We start from the raw sequence: 18,312 nt of genomic DNA on the forward strand, positions 1-18,312 counted from the left end.
GGGACGGAAAGACATGGAAGAGACCTCAGAACTTTTTTGTCCCCATCACTCCTCATTATGACCCTTCAGTTGTGGTTATTTTCCCGCCGCTGAGAGGACGACGGATGCCGCCCCCCCCACCCCCCCTGAGTCACGACCGCTGCATTGTAGCTGCTCCGCTCACAGAGCGCAGCCCTGAACGGAGCCGCACGGACTGACACTCCGAGGATCGACAAATAAACAGGATCTCTGACTCATTTCTTCGGGCGGTCAAGGCCGCTCGTGGCGACTTTCCCTTCACCACAGACTGCAGATCAAACCCGGCTCAGACGTGTCTGAGAAACATTCCAAAAGCAGGCCGAAAGATGTTAATGATTCAGAAGGGGTCCCCAAGGCTCGAGGTGGCCTGAAAAATTCTTGATTAATGCAGTTTTCTTATGAGTGCTTTGATCTAATGTCCCCGGTTGTTGCACTTTGGCACAGGGCCCAGATTTCATTTGCAAAGATTCATAAAAGCAGGGAATCGGACTGCTGCAGACCTGACGTGAACTGAATCTGGGACCGCTGGGACGTCTCTCCAGGAATAGGAATCAAACAATAGCATTTCTTTCCACAGGAGAAATCAAACAAAAATCATGTTTAAAAAAAAAAAAAGCCCAGGGGGTAATTCCTTTCTTTGCCTCTGAAGTCTGTTTGTCCCTCTGAATGTGGTCTGGAAAATTGAAATTAAAAGGAGGGTTTTACTCAACTTTTCTGTGAAAAAACTGAGTTCAAAAGGAGGAAACAAAACTGCAACGAGGTTTTTGTTTTCACGACTGAGACTTAAAGTTGACGGGACGTTGGAGAGATTTTTGTATACCGACACATCAGCAGCACTTGATGAGAAAGTGATGAGAAAAAGAGTAATGCTTCATGAGCTAAATATCAGATCAGCCACAGTGATTCAGATCAGAGCAGCGATCTCTTTCCACCCTGACAGTACATACATACCAGATGAATGTCCTTTTTTATACCATATTGGTATCTGAAAAACAAACACAGCATTAATGGAGCCCAATAGGTGATTGAGGGGGAAATTTCTGATGAATTATTTCCTCAAATGACTCATTCATGCACTCATTGCTCTTAATACGGCTTCAATTCAGTCATTTGTATGTTCAAATGACTTAATTGATTCTCTTGAATTAATAATTGCCCGCAAATGACTTAATTTGCCCCCTCCACAACCTCAAGTGCTGAATTTTAGGAACTGGCTGACATCTGCAGGATCGATACATGTCGATGTTTAAAAGGATGTGAAAGATAAAATCAAACTGTATGAAATGCAAGAGCTCTGCAGGCTATTGATTAAGTTATTTGACGGAATTGTTTATAAAAAAAATTCTCTCTCGTTACCTGCTGAGCTCCGTAGTTTTGAGTGGTACAACAGCTGTACCTGCCCTAACTGAAACAACAGCTCACAGAATGAAAAGTGTAATAAAATCTTTTTTTTTTTCTTTTCAATGTCACTTTTAAGGTCACTCAAATTACTACAAGACTCACACTTACCTCTGTTACAGTGGTTTCAACAGTGGGTACAAGGGTCGGTCGAGGGTCATTCATTTTACTGGAGATTTTGCCAAATGAAATAATTTCTTTAATCACAATTTTATATTGTGTTTCTAAACGTGTCAGAAAGAAAAGAATAACAATAAACCGAAAAACTGATTGATTAATTGAGGAAATCACTGGCAGATTAATTAGTAATGAAAATAAGAATTTCTTGCAGCCCTAGTCGAGACATTTCAATCTGGACCAACGGACAATACCTATGGCTAAAAAGACTAGTTGATGGCGTGGTTGAAAACCATTTTGGAACCACTGCTTGGGTAGCATCTAGCTGAGCAGATAGTTTTGGTTTCAGCGGATCAGGTTTTGAAACTTTTGTGTCTCAGATTCAGTGGAGGTAAACAGATTTTGTGACATTTAAAAAATTTACACTGGGGGGGACTATTTCTTCAGCCTTCTGTGGATTATTTTATGGGGACAGGATCCGCGTTTCCATTAACTGGCGTAACGCAATTTGAAGTTTCAAACTAAAAAATCATGGAAACACGTGAATTTTGAACAACAAAAAAAATTCTAAGCTCACAGGTGGTTTTTCAGACTATTCGACAAACAATATTTTGCAAAAGTGTAATGGAAATACTTTTTCCGCATTTAAAGCACATGACATGAGTTGACACATGGCATCCAAAGACTATCATCTCTCAAAAATCCCTGGTACATGGCCACTGCCAGATAAAGAGATTTGCCTTCCTGTCATCACGTGCACCAGATGCCCTCATCACCTTTAATTAAATCCTACAACAGCTACTGCCATGGATGCAATCGTTCCCAACAATTCGCAGATGCTGGAAATCCATCGTCACGTTTAATTGGAATGATTTTGCGAGACAAGAAAACCCAGCTTTGTTCACATAACATCACTCAATGGAAACACAGAGCATTTGCAAACGTGTTTTGTTGATTTTTCCAAAAAAAAAAAAAAAAAAAAAATCACACAAAACTGCGATGGAAACGTGGCTACTGTCTCTGAAAATCCAGTGGACAAATAAAACCCGAGCTATCTGCATATATAGATGCCGCAAGAGGAGAGTAAGAACATACATGAGTATTTCTGTGAATGTTTTCATTCACTTTGACAGACTCTCTGGTTGAACTCCAGTCTGCTGCTGACTACAGTCTGTGGGAGTGTTTCATCACAGATGGTCTAAAAATACTGACTGTGAGGAGAATCTGCCGTTTCCTGTTTTACTTTTACCTCGCAGTGTTTATCAGTGGTCAGGAACACTTTTTCATTCTGTGGCTGTTTCCTATGTTTGGGCTCTGGTCAAATGGTAACAGTATAATACATAAGGCAACATTTCGAGGCAAGGGAAACGAGCAACACTGCCTGCAACAGCAATAAAAGTTGGTGACTTTTTGGGACATAATCCCTGTAAATAAAATACTGAGCTGCATGGAACTAAAGCACTGATGGTGAATTCAAACAGCTGACAGAGTTGACCGTCCGTGTTGCCTCAACATGTTGCCGTGCAGGTTTGAAAATTTTTGGAAAACTCTCGGCCAAGAATAATTTTTAAAGACGCACCCCGGTGGTTCTGCACGTTTTAACCCGTTATCTGCATACATGACATTATATTACTGTAGACCATGTTCCAAGAGCTGATTACTCCCAGATTTTAGAGATCAGTAAGTGTTAATGTCTGTATATGCTCAGGTACCAGGAAGCACCTGAACTGTGTCACATGTCAGGAAGAAACAGTGGAACAGTTTAAAGACACGAAAACAATCCTCAGTGACTGAGTCGTGACAGAAAGGAAAAGTACTCACCTTTTCTTTTACTGCTGAAACTGTGTTATTGTCGTGTAAAGCAGCTGAGTGGTGCGTTCAGGGAGACTCCGATATTTGACACTTTATAAAATCCTGTAAAAAAAAAGAAAAATGTATTAATTAAATATATCAACATAAAATCAATCAAAACCAGAACACAAACAATAGGCAAACATGGACATTATAAAATTTAAGCATTTACATATATATATATATATATATATATATATATATATGTACTCAAACTGTAAGTGTTCAAACTTCCTTGATGCATCGACTGGAGGAGTTTTGAGATAAAGTCCCTGCAGGTGGCTGCACATACCCATAATAGGGTTTTAGGTCTACAGGTGCAAAACTGTTGAAGAAGAATAACACTAACAAAAAAAAACTGCAACACACAAGTAGAGCTGATAGCATACAGTTATGGTCTGGGACATTTCAGCGAAAAATATCATTTTTTGTGCATGTTGTAACATGACTGCACAATGCATTGAATTATTTAATTCAAGCCTTTTTTTTGCATGATTCTTAACATGTCTAAATCGTGGAAACTGAGTTGTTACAACCTCCACAGAAAATCCTTCTTTTCAGTCAAAAAGTAAGACACAAGTAGCTCAACTGTTTTGCAAGTTCAAATTGTTAACTGTCCCTCAACCTTTATCTTTGGACAATACAGCCTGTCTGAATGATGAGGTCCACTTAAGCTTTTTCCAAGGCTTTCTTCCTCATGGTCTTCCTCTGCGAATGGAGTTTGCTCAGTTGTCATCCCCTAAATAGTAGCCTGCAATACTGAACATGGGGCAGGGAATAACAGGTGATTATACTATGTGGGTGGATCATAACCATTGACTCCGATCTCCATCTGCTGAATTGCGGTTGAAAGTCCTGGAAAAGTTAGAAAGTAGACAATGAGTATTTCTCTGTAAAAGCTGTTTCGAAGTCGAGACTGAACTTCCACTCTGAAGAGTTTCTTTAATTACAGACTGTAACATGCAACACAGCAGTATGATCAGTGACTCCATGAAATCCAGAGGGGAACTGAAGCCTTCTGAAGTATTAAAACAGAAAAGTGACTCGCAGGTGATGAGGCACTTGATGTCTGTTACTAAACAAACTTTTTTTCAGCCAGCTTTTGAGTGAGTTTGGTTCCCAGCTGCCGGTGAACCAGATAAACATCCAGCAGCCGGTTTTAGTTTTATCTGACTCGCTCAGCTGTGCTGGACACACACTCCCGGCACAGATTAAGCAATAACGAAGCTGCGGTGATGTTGCAGCAGTGTTAGTGAAGTATCCCCGTCTGCTGTGGGCAGGGTGAGCAGGCTCTGCACCAAATGATGCAACTTTAACTTCGCCAGCTCCAAACGGTCGAGTGAGAGAAAGTAAAATCTGGGATGTAAAGCACCTGCTGAAGGAGTCGTGCTGTAAAAGTCGCGTTTCCAAACTAGACTGAGGGATCTCTTTGTTCAGATTTAATAAAAAGGCGACAAAGCAGCAGTTTCATATTGATTTATACTTCTTGTAAAGGGGGAATTTGTGACACGGTCGGTGTTTGAAGAGATTACATCATCCTCTTTCATCCTCGACCCGGATCTCTCAGCTGACTGCAAGTGTTTGATAGTTATCAGAGATTAGTGTTGTTCTGGTCACTGGGTAGAAGCTGCCTGCATGAATCAAAGTCTAAATTAACGGGCTGTGTTCACATGAGAACAGTGAATCTGATCCTCAACTCTTGGTGGCAGATCTGATAGTTTCTACAGAGGAAGAAATAACATTTTTAAAAGGTTGGATTACAATGTGATGGTCAGTTCTGTGCCACAGAAGAGGTTCTGAGTCTGGTCTTCTTGTGCGCTTTAAACCGGTGTACTGGTTTCGAAACATGTACCCCATTTAATACAGATTGCAAATACTTAGCATCACTTCTGACCAATGTTTCAAACCCCAAGCACTTTGTAGATTAATTTCCTTCCATTCTTCTCTATGGAAATCAACATGCAGAGACTCTGAGACAGAACTTACATGTCTGTGTGTGGTTATGCAGTTCCAAGCAATAACCATCTTGTCTTTGTTGGTGCATTCAAGAACCCTCTGATTTCTGAGACGTCACAGTCAGCTGGTGAAATATGCTGCTGGATTTTTAAATCTAGGAGACAAACATTAAATATACATGGATTTCAGGGTAAATTGATTGGTTAATGAAAATTAAATAGTTTCTGTTGGGCAGTCTTCGCAGCAACACCAACATGATGAGTTTTCGGTCTTTTCTTGTAAACTGCATCACCCCAAAAGGACAAGTGATATATATAACTTACAAAGTGTACTGTCTGTGCAGAAGGAAGGAAGGAAGGAAGAATTTGGCTTTCCTTCTGGTTGTGAGATGTGGTTGAAAGCTCAGGAAAAAGCCAGCAATTGGAGCTTAAACTGAGATTAGTACTGAAACTATGAGTCAAGTCATTAAATGGTCTTCTGACAGAATATTAACTGTAAGCAATTTTGATAATTGGTTAATCATCTGAGTTATTTTTAAGCAAAAAACAACTAAATACTGTAAACTGAATATCTTTGTTTTTCATACAAAAAAAGCATTTAAATGCCACATTGGAAACTGTGATGGGCATTTTTCACTGGCTAAATGAAAAAATGAAGAAAAAAAACAACAAACAGATTAATGGAAAATGAAAACAATCATTGGTTGCAGCCCTTATTTAGATAATTTTGTTTAAAAATAATTAATTAACGTACACGATCAACTCGAGTCTGAAAACTGTCACAGAACAAATTGGCATCGATTGTCTCCTCAAATCTGTAATTTTTGAATTTCAAAATTTAAAGGAGCTATTTGTAAGTTTGGCTATTGCTGCATTTTCCATGTTAGCATTAGAAACATTGTGAGTTTGGCATCAATCTTCATTCATTTACTCACCACCAGCTGTCTCCAGAGGTGGAAAGCAACTCCAGTGTTAACTCTTGTTTCTATCACGTCTTTTCCTCTACTGAAGTTAGCATGCTATCTAGCTAGCCCCGGCCCATCCTGTGACTTTCTCTGACATGAAGAAGTAATGCTGCTCAGAGGACGTATTAGAACCTCTTGTCTTGTAAATGCAACGATGGCTGAAGCTCTTGTCAAGCAACAATCACTACCACCCACTTGCGGCAAGACACTACCTTCAGCAGCAGGAAGAACTTACAAATAGCTCCATTAACATTTGGCTTCTTTCAATGTATGAAAACAAGTGTTTTGTGGGGAAAAAAAGGTTCTTATATTTCCAAGTATCACTTTGGTATCAATGCAGAAACTCAAGCACCGATACCCAATCCAAGAAAATGGTCAGTGGCAATATAAAGACAAGGCAACTTGTGGCTAACTGGCTCTAAAAACAAAACAATGAACACATACCTGTATGGTCCTTTAAATTGGCCTTTCAGCAGTATTATTACCTTCACACTGAACAGGCTGAAGATTTAGACAGCCAGTCTCGTTTCCCAGAAGCTACAATGAGTTGAGGGTACAACAGAAGTATCAGCTCAGTATTTTTCACTCCACTGTACACAGAGAAGAGGTCATCTTTTATAAATGCTTTCACACTGAAATCCAAGTGTGGTCTGGTCCAGTAAAGAACAGAAATCAGATTTTGAGAGAGAACACTAAGAGGTCTGCATTCATAGACACAACACAGACAAAATGAGGAACAGGAATCTCCATCTGTAGTGAATAAAAACTGTTGAAAGGGTTTTGAAACTTAATTAAAAGAAGAGGCTGCTCATCTATGATCTGACTAACTCGTCAATGGTCCTTTAGGAATGTTTTCACTGGGTGCTACTACGGGGACGCTGCAGAAAATAAACACTACGGATCATTTTATTAAAGGGTTTTTGTATGAGGATGCACTTGTAACCTTGAAAATAAATTTGTTTATTAATTTCGTGGTTCTCAGTTCCCATCCTCTAAATGTGCTCTCTGTGAGGGGGAACAGAGACGCTGTCATCACTGATAGACTCACAGCGCCACCCGCTGGGCCACACCAGAATGACAATGTAATAATGTCAAAAGATATTATGTTTACCTTACTGCTATTAATTAACAATGTGGATGATGGTGTAAATAAAGGCTACTGTGGAATATTACTCAGAGTGGAGCGGGTCTTATTTCTGTGAATTTTTGAATTTATGAGTGATAAACAGGAAACAGAGTTGCAACAGACAAAGTATAAACAGAGTCGTACTCACGCAGCTCCAGAAGTTCCTGAGGATGTTTCAGGAGTCCATAGTCCTTGGCAGTGCTCCAGCAGATGTTGGGCCTTCAAGGAGTCAACAGGATCATGAAGAAATTTAGGGAGATTTTAATAGGGAACCAAAGGTCTTGAGGTAGTTCTAGGGTGCCCATGGGTTACATGAGTCCTTTATTCCTTAACAAAAACCTATTGCCACTTCAGTTGGTCTTTAGGTGGGTTTGTGAGTTCTTGAGATGGTTTTAGCGGTTTATAGGTGTCCCAAGGGTATCTGGGACAGCTTTGGCTCAGGAGGTAGAGCAGGTTGTCCACTAATTAGAAGGTTGGTGGTTCGATCCTGGCTCCTCCTGTCTGCGTGTCAAAGTGTCGTTGAGCAACATACTGAACCCCACTTTGCCCATAATGGCTGTTTCATCAGTGTGTGACTGTGATGTTGAATGTGTGAGTAAATGGGTGAATGTGGCAAGTATTGTAAAGCGCTTTCAGTGGTCAGTAAAACTAGAAAAGCACTATATAAGTGCAAGTCCATTTCCCATTTACATCTGAATAAATTTCAGGGGACAAGTAGTAATTGAAGGGTATTCAAATGTCCTTGAGAAAGTTCTGTGGTTCCCTAAATGTGTTTGAATGCCCTAGTTTTCAGGGGTCTTGAGAGGGACTAAGTTCTCAATAAGGGGTTTTCTCAGAACCCCTTATAGTGATGGAAAATTTGAAGGTATTTCAGGAGACCCTGTAGGGTGTCCCAACAGAGACAGAGGAGTATCAGGAGACCAGAAGTTCCTAAAGGCTATCTAGAGGTCCTTGAAAGGTTTGGGGTCTCCTGAACGTGTTCTAAGAAAAGGACTTTTGAAGGAGAGCTCAAGGGTTCTGGGGTTTCATGAGTTTTAGAAGGAGTTACAGGAGTCCTTGAGTTGTTACTGGGCTCAGGGCCCCAGAAGAGAACCTTGAGGAAGTTCCAGGTATAGTACACAATACACAGTACACTACACAATATAGCATGGTTTCTTTATCAACTGTAATTCTGTAATTGTTTCTCTGCAGAGCTGCTGCACACCTGTTTATTTTTTATAAAGAGAACCGGCAGTGTTTTATAAAAAGCTAAATTACTTAATAAGATACTGAAAGAAAATATATTAAACTATATTGTGGAATTTGAACCCCCTCATCTCATGTGGGTTTACAAAGAAGCTGTTTTTGAATAAAGTGTTGTGCTGCCATCTGCTGGTGAAAAAGAAGCAGGTCAGTAAGTTCACTGCACTTATTCAGTATTCATAGATTTCCCTTTTACAGACAATGTGACAGCATCAATGTCCCCAGAATAGAAGAAACACAAATAGAAAATTTTTAATTTCACACATTATTCCAAACATGTTTACCTGTGTCGTTTTCATATTCAGAGACACAAACATTTTACAAAATTATATTAAGATCCTGATCTTATGTGCGTTTGGGATTGTCACAGAGTGGGCAATTCAACCCTGAGGTAGAAAAGTGTTCAGATGTCATTCAAATTCAATTTTGATAAGTTCTGCAGTTGTGTTGTTTACATTTTTTATAATACATTTTTAAATAATAAAAATTGTAAACAACAGTTTACAGTTAAAATGTCAAAATCCTAATCTCATTAGAAGAAATATAAAAACGATGATGATTTTTGTTTTGCTGGGTCTCTGACCAAACTAGCATGTTCTCTTACATCTGGAGGGTATGATGTGTAGGCTGGGGCTACAAATTAAACTGAATAAATTAACAATTAATCAACTGACACAATAATTGGCAGATTTAATAAAATATGGAAATAATTGTGCAGCCCTACAGTTTGTCACTTACAGACACTCCGGGTATCACAGATGGCTTTGGCTTTTGCAGTGATGATATATTTTGTGGAAAGGCACATTGACGGCAGTAGAAACAGAAACAAAACTGTTTCCTCAGGTGAAACGTTATTGGTCTAATGGAGCCTTTTATTTTTTAATCATGGTAAAATAAAACAGTTTAAACATGAAAATTTGTTTTTTATCATGTGCATTTATTACTTAAGTAAACTGTCGTACAGTCTTGTTAAAGCAACACTGATTGACTGTTGACTGCTTGGGAAGCCAGGTTTATTTGAGTTGACATCCTGAACTGGTTTTCAAATGTTCCTGACATCCTGAATACAAACTCCAGACTTTTATGTTTCCATGTTCTGATTTAAACAAAACCATGATATTTGTGCTACAGACCTCTGCACTGCCTCGCTACCAGTAACAAAAAATTAAAAAATGTATTGGTCACAAGTCAAACACTGGTGAATCTACAGTGACAGCAAACTGCTCCTGTGTCAACATCAGTTTGATGCATCTAAAAAACTGCAACATCACTGTTTCCTCCAATGCATAAATGTCTGTTAGAATATATTTAAGATATAAAAATACTGTATATGTCTCTTCTTGTCTTGTCCAGGTCCATGTTCACATTAATGAGGATAAATATGAAAAATCCACTCACATGTCCAAAGTTTCCCTCCATTCATCTGTCCACATTGAAATGTTGATGCAAGAAAACTTATTTAAAATTCTGTGATTCCTCTTCTTTTGTTTAATGGCAGAATCCTTTTTTAAAAAAAAAAAATGTCAGTACTGCTCAGTACAGCTGATATACCATCTTATTTTTCTTTATATATTAATGTCATTACTGGCCTTCAAAATCCAGTATGGGTCGGGCTTCAGTGCCTACATCCAGTTAAAGAGTGGTAATCAGGCTCTTACATTTATATATAAGAACCATGTGATCAAAGTGAATTTCCATATTTCAGTCTTTGTGCTTTAGTCGTGAACTTGCACAGAGTTTTACACATCTGGCTCGCTGACACGAACACGGCCGATGACACTCTACTGATCTAATTCAGCTTTTTTAAATTTATATTGTTTAATTTTCATTTCATTTCTGTGTCTGTCTTTGAATTTCCCGGGGCTCTGTTGTAAATGCGTCTGCTCACTCACATGTTCTCCATTGCATTGGGGTGTTTTGTTGATGACCTGACATTGGGCGAGGGCGAGGTACACCCTGGACAGACAGACAAACAAACAACCATTCATGCTCACATTCACAACTACAGGCGATTTAGAGTCATCAAGTAACCTGCATGTCTTTGGACTAAGGGAGGAAGCCAGAGTACCTGGAGGATACCGCCACAGGTACTTGTTTGAACCCAGAACCTTCTTGCTGTGCGGCGACAGCTCTAACCACTGTACCTCCCTGCCGCCCATATATTCATAATTTGTCCCAGTTTATAGCGGTGCAGTCATCTGTTATATGTTATTAACTCAAAGCATTATGTATCCACATGAAAATAAAGGGTCAGAGTCTGAGGTGACTCTGTGAAAGCAGATATTCCTCTATTCCTGAAAAACCTGATCATCATAAATTAGTGTTTCCCCGCCCACTCTACAACACAAGACTGGTGTGCTGATATTTCTTCTCCTCGGGAGAGATTTTTTAAAATGTTTCTTGTCATGGGATGAAACAGCAGCTTAGTGTGCAGAGGGGGACAAAAATGGAGACAAATAAAAGAAACATTTTCAAACGCACCCACGTCAGCATTGACATGTCCTGGCTGTGCTTTTTACCACTTCTTATAACGGAGGTTTGACATCTTTTACTGTGCTCCGTCAGATATTAGTGTCTCTGCTGTGCCTCAGCTCTGCTGTGTTTTCTGTCCTGTGTGTGTGCGAATGTGCCGTTTGTAATTCGAGTTGTCGCTGAATCTGCGGCCGCACTCATCGCAGCAGTACGGCTTCTCGCCCGTGTGGATCCTCAAGTGTTTCTGATAACCGTCAAACCGCGTCAGTCTCTTGCCGCAAATGTCACACGTGTACGACTTGTCGACTTTGGTCTCTACTTTCCTGTGCACCTGCACGTGTTTGGCCCAGTGGCCTCGCTGAGCGAACGCACGGCCGCAAATGGTGCAAATGTACGAGTCCACCACCTCGGACAGCGGAGCTTCCAGGTCGACACAGTCGAGCTGGCCGTTACCTGAAGCCAGCTCTGAAGTTTCAGGAGCGTCCTCATCGAGTTCAGAGCAGGTCTGCTGGACTGAGGTCCCCGGCTGGGGGTCAAGCTCTGAGTCCTCCAGGTCCTGGCTCCGGAAGTTTGAGAGCGAGGGGGTCACGTGGTCGTCATCCTGCTCGTTTCTCGCACCGCCGCTACGGAACAACATGAACTTGACGTCGTTCTGCTCCGTCGCCTGAAGCTCGTCCTCCTGCTGAGCCGGCCACAGCTCGTCCTCCTCCTCCTCTTTGATATGAGGAGACTTTGTTTCATTTAGGCCCAGAGTGGAGCTCCACTCCTGCTGTTCAGAGAGGGCTGGACAACAGACACCACGAGAGTCAAAACATGTTTTAAAAACTGTATTTTTTAAAATGTTTTTATTTTTTTTTACCGAGAAAGACTTTTCTAGAGAACAACACCAGGTCAAACCTAGTATCTGACTGTCATCCTGTTTCTCTGCTCATTGTTCAGGTTTTTTCCTTTCATTTGACATTGTCTGTATCTACCCAGCGATAGTGCGGTTCCTGGAGGACTACCCTTTGTGCCCTGTGAGCTTGTGATGGTAACAGGAGGTTTACAGGTGGTTACATGTAGTTAAAGGTGATTAACCGTTGGTTACCAGTGGTTTACAGGTAGTTAGAGGTGGTTAACAGGTGGTAACAGGTAATTAAAAGTGGTTTACAGGTTGCTACAGATAGTCGCTGGTGATTACAGGTGGTTTACAAGGGGTTACAGGTGGTTTATAGGTGGTAACAGGTGGTTTACAGCTAGTTATGGTGGCTTACGGGTTTAAAGGTGGTTACAGGTAGTTTACGGATGGTTACAGGTAGTTAAAGGTGGTTCACATGTGGCTACAGGTAGTTATTGGTGGTTACGGGTGATTAATGGTTGGTTAAAGGTAGTTACTGGTGGTTAGTAAAAGGAGGTTTACAGGTGGTTACAGATAGTTAAAGGTAGTTTACAGTTGCTTACAGGTGTTAACAGATGGTTAAAAGTGGTTTACAGATAGATAAAGGTGGTCAACAGGTGGTTACAGGTTTACAGGTGATTACAGACAGTTTACAGGTGGTTTATGGGTAATCATTAATAGCCACAAAACAGCGCAGAAGCAAGTGAAACGTTGGAAAAGTAGATAATTGTTGTTCAACTACTACTTTTTAGAAAAAATATCTAATTATAATTGAAGTTCATTACTTTTGCTTATGTATTCACGGTGTTTGAACAGACAGTAACTACTGTTATCACTGTGCAGATGAAGAGCTTCGTTCAGTGGCTCACTGATGTCTTTAACCGCGGTAACGAACGGCTCGGTGTCCGGTAAAAGTGTTTGACTGTCGTTTACTCTCCAGGTACTAAAACATTCACCAACCTGCGCTGCTGACCTGCAGAGATATCTGCGGCTTCCTAGAGAGGTCCAGCAGCCGGCGCTGGCGGTCGATCTCCAGCTTGGAGCGAGAGATCTCCTCCTCGTACTCGGCTATGGTCCTCCCAAACACCCCGAAGATCTCCTCTGCGGCCGCGGTGAGCCGCTGGTTAATCAGCACCCTCAGCATCTCGATTTTAGACATTGGGGCGGCGTGTAGACCGGCGGAGTGCGGAGAAAACACAGGAGTCTGCCCTCCGAGGCGTCGTTTGTTTACAAGCTACACTTCCGGGTTAATGTCTCTACGCATGCTCAGTGTGCATCTCACCGGTAGCCTTTGGGTGACACTTTTTATTTACAATCTACGGGTGAGATATGAGAATTTACTGCCACCTGGTGGAGCTCAAAACTAACATTTAAAGCCCCATGTTCCCATTCGTTATTGTATTACATTATTTATTATCATTTATTATAATTCTTTATAAATATATTTTCTGTTTTACATCTTATGTCTTTGAATTAATATCTACAATTTATAGTAGATCATCACTATGGCAATTAAATAAATGAAGAAGGTGCAGGTATAAAAGGCCTTTAATTATTAAATGAAGCGTGTACTGAGACTGTCATTTATGCTCTCTCTCTCCCTCTCTCTCTCTTGGAATTATGGATCAAAAAAAAAAAATTCTAACTATCTGAACCAACTCACACCAGAGCCAAACATTATGTTAGTTTCAATTGGTCTAGTTCACTTTTTTCAAACTTTTCAATTTTCATTCCTGTAAACCAAGGGCGTAGGTTTGCATATGGACAATAGGGACATGTCCCTACCAATATTTTGGGAGGACAGAACTGTCCCTACCAATATTTGGTGAACTTGTTTGCACTATGTTTGGAGTGAAGTCATATTAGATCATTACGATGTGCCGTCCAAGAGGGTATGTCTCCAAGACAACCATTTTGTGACTCTGTGATGATGTCTGGAAATAAAAACTAAACCTATAATGTCTTTGATAATAACAATGATCCACATCCTGTTGATTATTTCCCATGATTGTAAATCTGATTTATGATTTTTAAACCTTTCAGTCAGACTGACTCATCAAACATGAACTACTTCTCTCCTCTTTTCTTTCTCTCCTCTCTGCAGCAGAAACAGTCTGACATTAACTTTAACTGTTTTATCTGCATCTCATGTTCATAAGTTTGTTCATCATCAGACTATTTTCATCCACTTATTTAATCCTTATTCTGACTTTAATAGTGATTATATTCAGAAATATTTCTTTTTATTCTAGTTATGTGATCATAATGTTTACATTTCCCCTCGTTGAATATCACTTTTGGACGTAGTTATAACCGAACTTACTATAATTAACAACTACGGCTCTTTTACATCAACATGCTTGTAGCTGAACAGGTAAACCCAGGGTTAACTTAGCCAGTTTATAACCAGTTTCGTAGTACAGGTTATCAGGACGGTCAATATTAGGTTCAGTTAAGCCAGATAACTAAAAGTGCGGGTATGTTGAACTTGCTTCATGGCCTCAGGTTTCCCAGCACTCCGTTGACTCCACCCTGTTCATTCCACACACCTGCCGTTCAACCCACCTGCCTGTCATCACCAATCAAGCCTTCCTGAGTATATAACCCCAGATCTACTCACCATTCTTGGCCAGATTGATGTTTCAACTACGTTGGTAGGTACTTCAACTCAGCCCCTTTGAGGAGTTTTCTCGTTTTGCTTCAGTTGTGTTATTGTTACCTGTCGTAACTCAACTCTCCATTTGCCTCAGGTCAATTCTCACTCACCTAGTTGTTTCTGGTCTGCCATGTTCTCCATTCTAACACGCTATTCTCCGGTCTTCTGTTGTCATCCTCCTGCACTCTCTGCTCACCTCCACCTCCGGACCAACTGGACGTCTTGGACTTCGCCATTACCTTCATGACTGGATACCACCTTCCCTATAACAGACTCTCCTAGTGTTAATCTTTTGCACCACCTCTCAATGTTTGCAATAAACTCTGTTAAAACCCATTCAGTGAACCTCTGTCTGTTTCTGCACTTGGGTCCAGCAAATGACACATTTTTGGTCACAAATATTTTTATTCCTTACTATACTATGACCTTTTTATGCATTACTATACTAAGATGTTTTTATGCCTTACTATACTATGACTTTATTATGCCTTCCTATATCACGACTTGTTATATCTTACTATACTATGACTTTTTATGCTGTACCATGCAATAACATTTTTATGCCTTACTTTAGTATGTTTTTTTTTTTTATGACTTACTATATCATGACTATTTATGCCTTACTGTGCTATGACTTTTTATTACTTACTATGACTTTTTATACCTTACTATACTATGACTTTATTATGCCTTATGATACTATGACGTTTTTATTCCTTACAATACTATATTTTTATGCCTTACTATACTATGACTTTTTATGCTGTACCATACAATAACGTTTTTATGCCTTACTATAGTATGTTTTTTTTATGACTTACTATATCATGACTATTTATGCCTTACTATGCTATGACTTTTTAAGCCTCACTATACTATGACTTTTTTATTACCTACTATGACTTTTTATGCCTTACTATACTATGACATTTTTAACATCAGAATCAGACACACAGTCAGAATCAGAATTTAGAATCTGGTTTATTGCCAAGAAGGTTTTTTCAACAAACAAGGAATTTGCTTTGGTGTTTTGTTGCATATCAATAAACACAGTAAGAAGAAAAGAAATGTAAAAAAAGCTGAAACAGTGACATCAGTGACAGTTGGGGTCTTTAGCCTTTTGAATGAGGCCAACTGCAGTAGGAAGAAGCTGTTCTTGTGGCGGGAGGTTTTGGTGATGATGGACCACAGCCTCCTGCCAGAAGGGAGTGACTCAAATAGTTATGGGTGGGAGGGGTCAGCTACAATCTTTCCTGCTTGACTCAGTGTCCTGGAGGTGTCCAGGTCCTGGAGGGTTGGCAGATTGCAGCCAATCACCTTCTCAGTAAAGTGAATGATGTGCTGCAGTCTGCTCTTGTCCTTGGCAGTGGCAGCAGCGTACCAGGTGGTGATGGAGGAGGTGAGGATGGACTCGATAACGACAGTGTAGAAGTTCACCATCATGCATGCCTGTGCCTTTTTTTTATGCCATACCATACTATGACGTTTTATGCGTTACTATACTATGATTTTTTATACTTGCTATACTATTATGTTTTTATGCCTTACCACATGATGATTTAGTGCTGGGGCGGCTTGGTGCTGCAGTAGTTAGAACATTTGCATCACAGTGAGAAGGTTCCCTGCACTGAGTTTGCATGTTCTCCCTGTGCTTGCACAGGTTCTCTCCGAGTACTCCCCCTTCCTCCCACGGTCCGAAGACATGCACAATAATTGGCAACTTTAATGCCTTACTATACTATGATGTTTTTATACCATTACTGTATCATGGCGTTTTTTATGACTTACAATGACTTCTTTTATGCCTTTATGCAACATATGGATATATGAAGATATAAAACATATATGAAATACTCATAGTAAAATGCAATAAAACAGAGGGGTGGACCCTGCCACCCCTCTGTTTTATTACCATCAACCAAATATTGCATTGAAATCAAGTATTGCATTTTACTATGAGTATTTCATATATGTTTTGAATTTATATCTTCATATATCCATATGTTGCGTTCCTACCAATGTTGAGATTAAAACCTGCACCCTTGCAGTAAACAGAGTTGAAAAGTGCTTAAAAGTTGGGATCAAGTGTGTGTTTAAGCTTCTTGTTTTGATTTATCCTTTGATCAGACAGTGTCTGATTTAGGAATGAATAAAAGAATGAATGAACACGTTTCATGCAAAAAAATGCAGCTGGAAGTGCTTTACAACCAATAAATAAATAAACAGTTTTAAAATCATCAAAGGTTTGTGCATGTGCTTATAAAAAGGACATCTGACATTTGAAGATGTTGACTTCTTTTGTTAAATGGAAGAAATACATATTTGTATTCCTCTTGAGGTATCCACTACCTCAGGCACTACAATAAGGTAAGTTATATATAGTGGGGTGCATGTATTATTATTTTAATGAATCTACAACATTTTTAGTGCAACCCATCATCCGTGTTTAATTAAACTATAGCTATGCAGCCCTATTCATGATGTGACTATGTGAGTGTATTGACAAAATTATAAAGACAATGCATAAACAATCCAGACACTTTGAATATTGCTTTTATTGATAAGACTTGATGAGACTTTTATTGAAAAACAAAACATTAAACTGTATATAGAACTTGTCCGACACTTGAAGAACAGTTTTATTAGTTTTCCGTATCTGCTACTTGGTATACATTTCCAAATAGAAACAAACAACATACAACTAAATGAATACAGATGTAAGACTGTTTTCTTCTTTAAACACAGTTCATGAAGGATTTTTATTTATTATTTACTCCTTTTTGGTATCAAGATAATGTTTAGTTTAGGTATTTTCACAAATAAAACAAAAAAAGGATCATGCTGGTGAGATAAAAAAAAAAGAAACCAAAACCAATAATAAAAAAAAAAAATAACATGAATTCAAAATTGAAATATTTTCAGTTCAAAGACCAAAGTAACTTATGGTTTGGGAAGCTCTACTGCAATTACAAATGACAACTTGATAACTCTGTAATCGGATGAAAATTTAGGATCCTAAACCATGTATAAGGATCGCTAATGGCTGAGGAACCCTGAATGACAAAACGATGCTTGTTCTTTTGTTTGTTTTGATGTTTTCTATATTATGTCATCCTATCATTTGTCAACACAAGGGTGTTTTCCTCTTTAAAATTCACATCCATATGTCAAGTTATGAATAGGATATTGTAGCTCGTAAAACAATAAAAACTGTACTGTTAAAGACCACGGACACACTAATTAAAATATGCTGTAATTTAGAAAACATGGCGTTAAAATCAATAAAGGTTAAACAGGAAAATGTCAAACTCGCCTTAGAACAACAAACATAAATCATGAAGCTTATCAAACATCAAGTCTTTCAGGCACATTCCTGAACAGGAGCGGGTGATGACGCCCCATTTAGTATTCAAACAACCATCATCACACTAAAGAGGAGCATGTGTAAAGAACTTTTGTGTCCTTCAATACAGCTGCTATACTTGGTTTAGTTTAAATAGCTTTCTACAGATATATGGACACTGTCATCCATTTAATTAACATTAATTAATGTAAATGAGAAGATATTTTTTCAATTTAACTTTTCAGAAGCTTGAGGTCAATTTTTTCAAGTATCAAAAAGTAAAATACATTAA

At 39.3% G+C, this 18,312-nt stretch overlaps 1 protein-coding gene across 1 annotated transcript; it reads right to left on the minus strand.

The window, feature by feature from the left end:
- Positions 1-9,183: 9,183 nt before the first annotated feature.
- LOC111223328 (histone-lysine N-methyltransferase PRDM9-like) lies at positions 9,184-13,211 on the minus strand. The gene is made up of 2 exons (XM_022747433.1): positions 12,982-13,211; positions 9,184-11,927 (listed from the first exon to the last, which is right to left on the minus strand). Exons 1-2 carry the CDS (start codon positions 13,178-13,180, stop codon positions 11,260-11,262), a joined length of 867 nt encoding a protein of 288 aa, XP_022603154.1. The 5' UTR covers positions 13,181-13,211; the 3' UTR covers positions 9,184-11,259.
- Positions 13,212-18,312: the final 5,101 nt, after the last annotated feature.

Source organism: Seriola dumerili, unplaced genomic scaffold (assembly GCF_002260705.1).
Source record: "Seriola dumerili isolate Sdu_G_001 unplaced genomic scaffold, Sdu_1.0 BDQW01000110.1, whole genome shotgun sequence".
NCBI lineage: Eukaryota > Metazoa > Chordata > Actinopteri > Carangiformes > Carangidae > Seriola > Seriola dumerili.

What these genes read in the sequence shown, in the direction of transcription:
- LOC111223328 (XM_022747433.1), bottom strand. Translation starts at nt 13,180, where the DNA reads ATGTCTAAAATCGAGATGCTGAGGGTGCTGATTAACCAGCGGCTCACC. An exon ending in TCTGCAGGTCAGCAGCGCAG is followed by an intron (nt 11,928 to 12,981) that starts GTTGGTGAATGT and finishes TCTGTTGTCCAG; the next exon opens with CCCTCTCTGAACAGCAGGAG.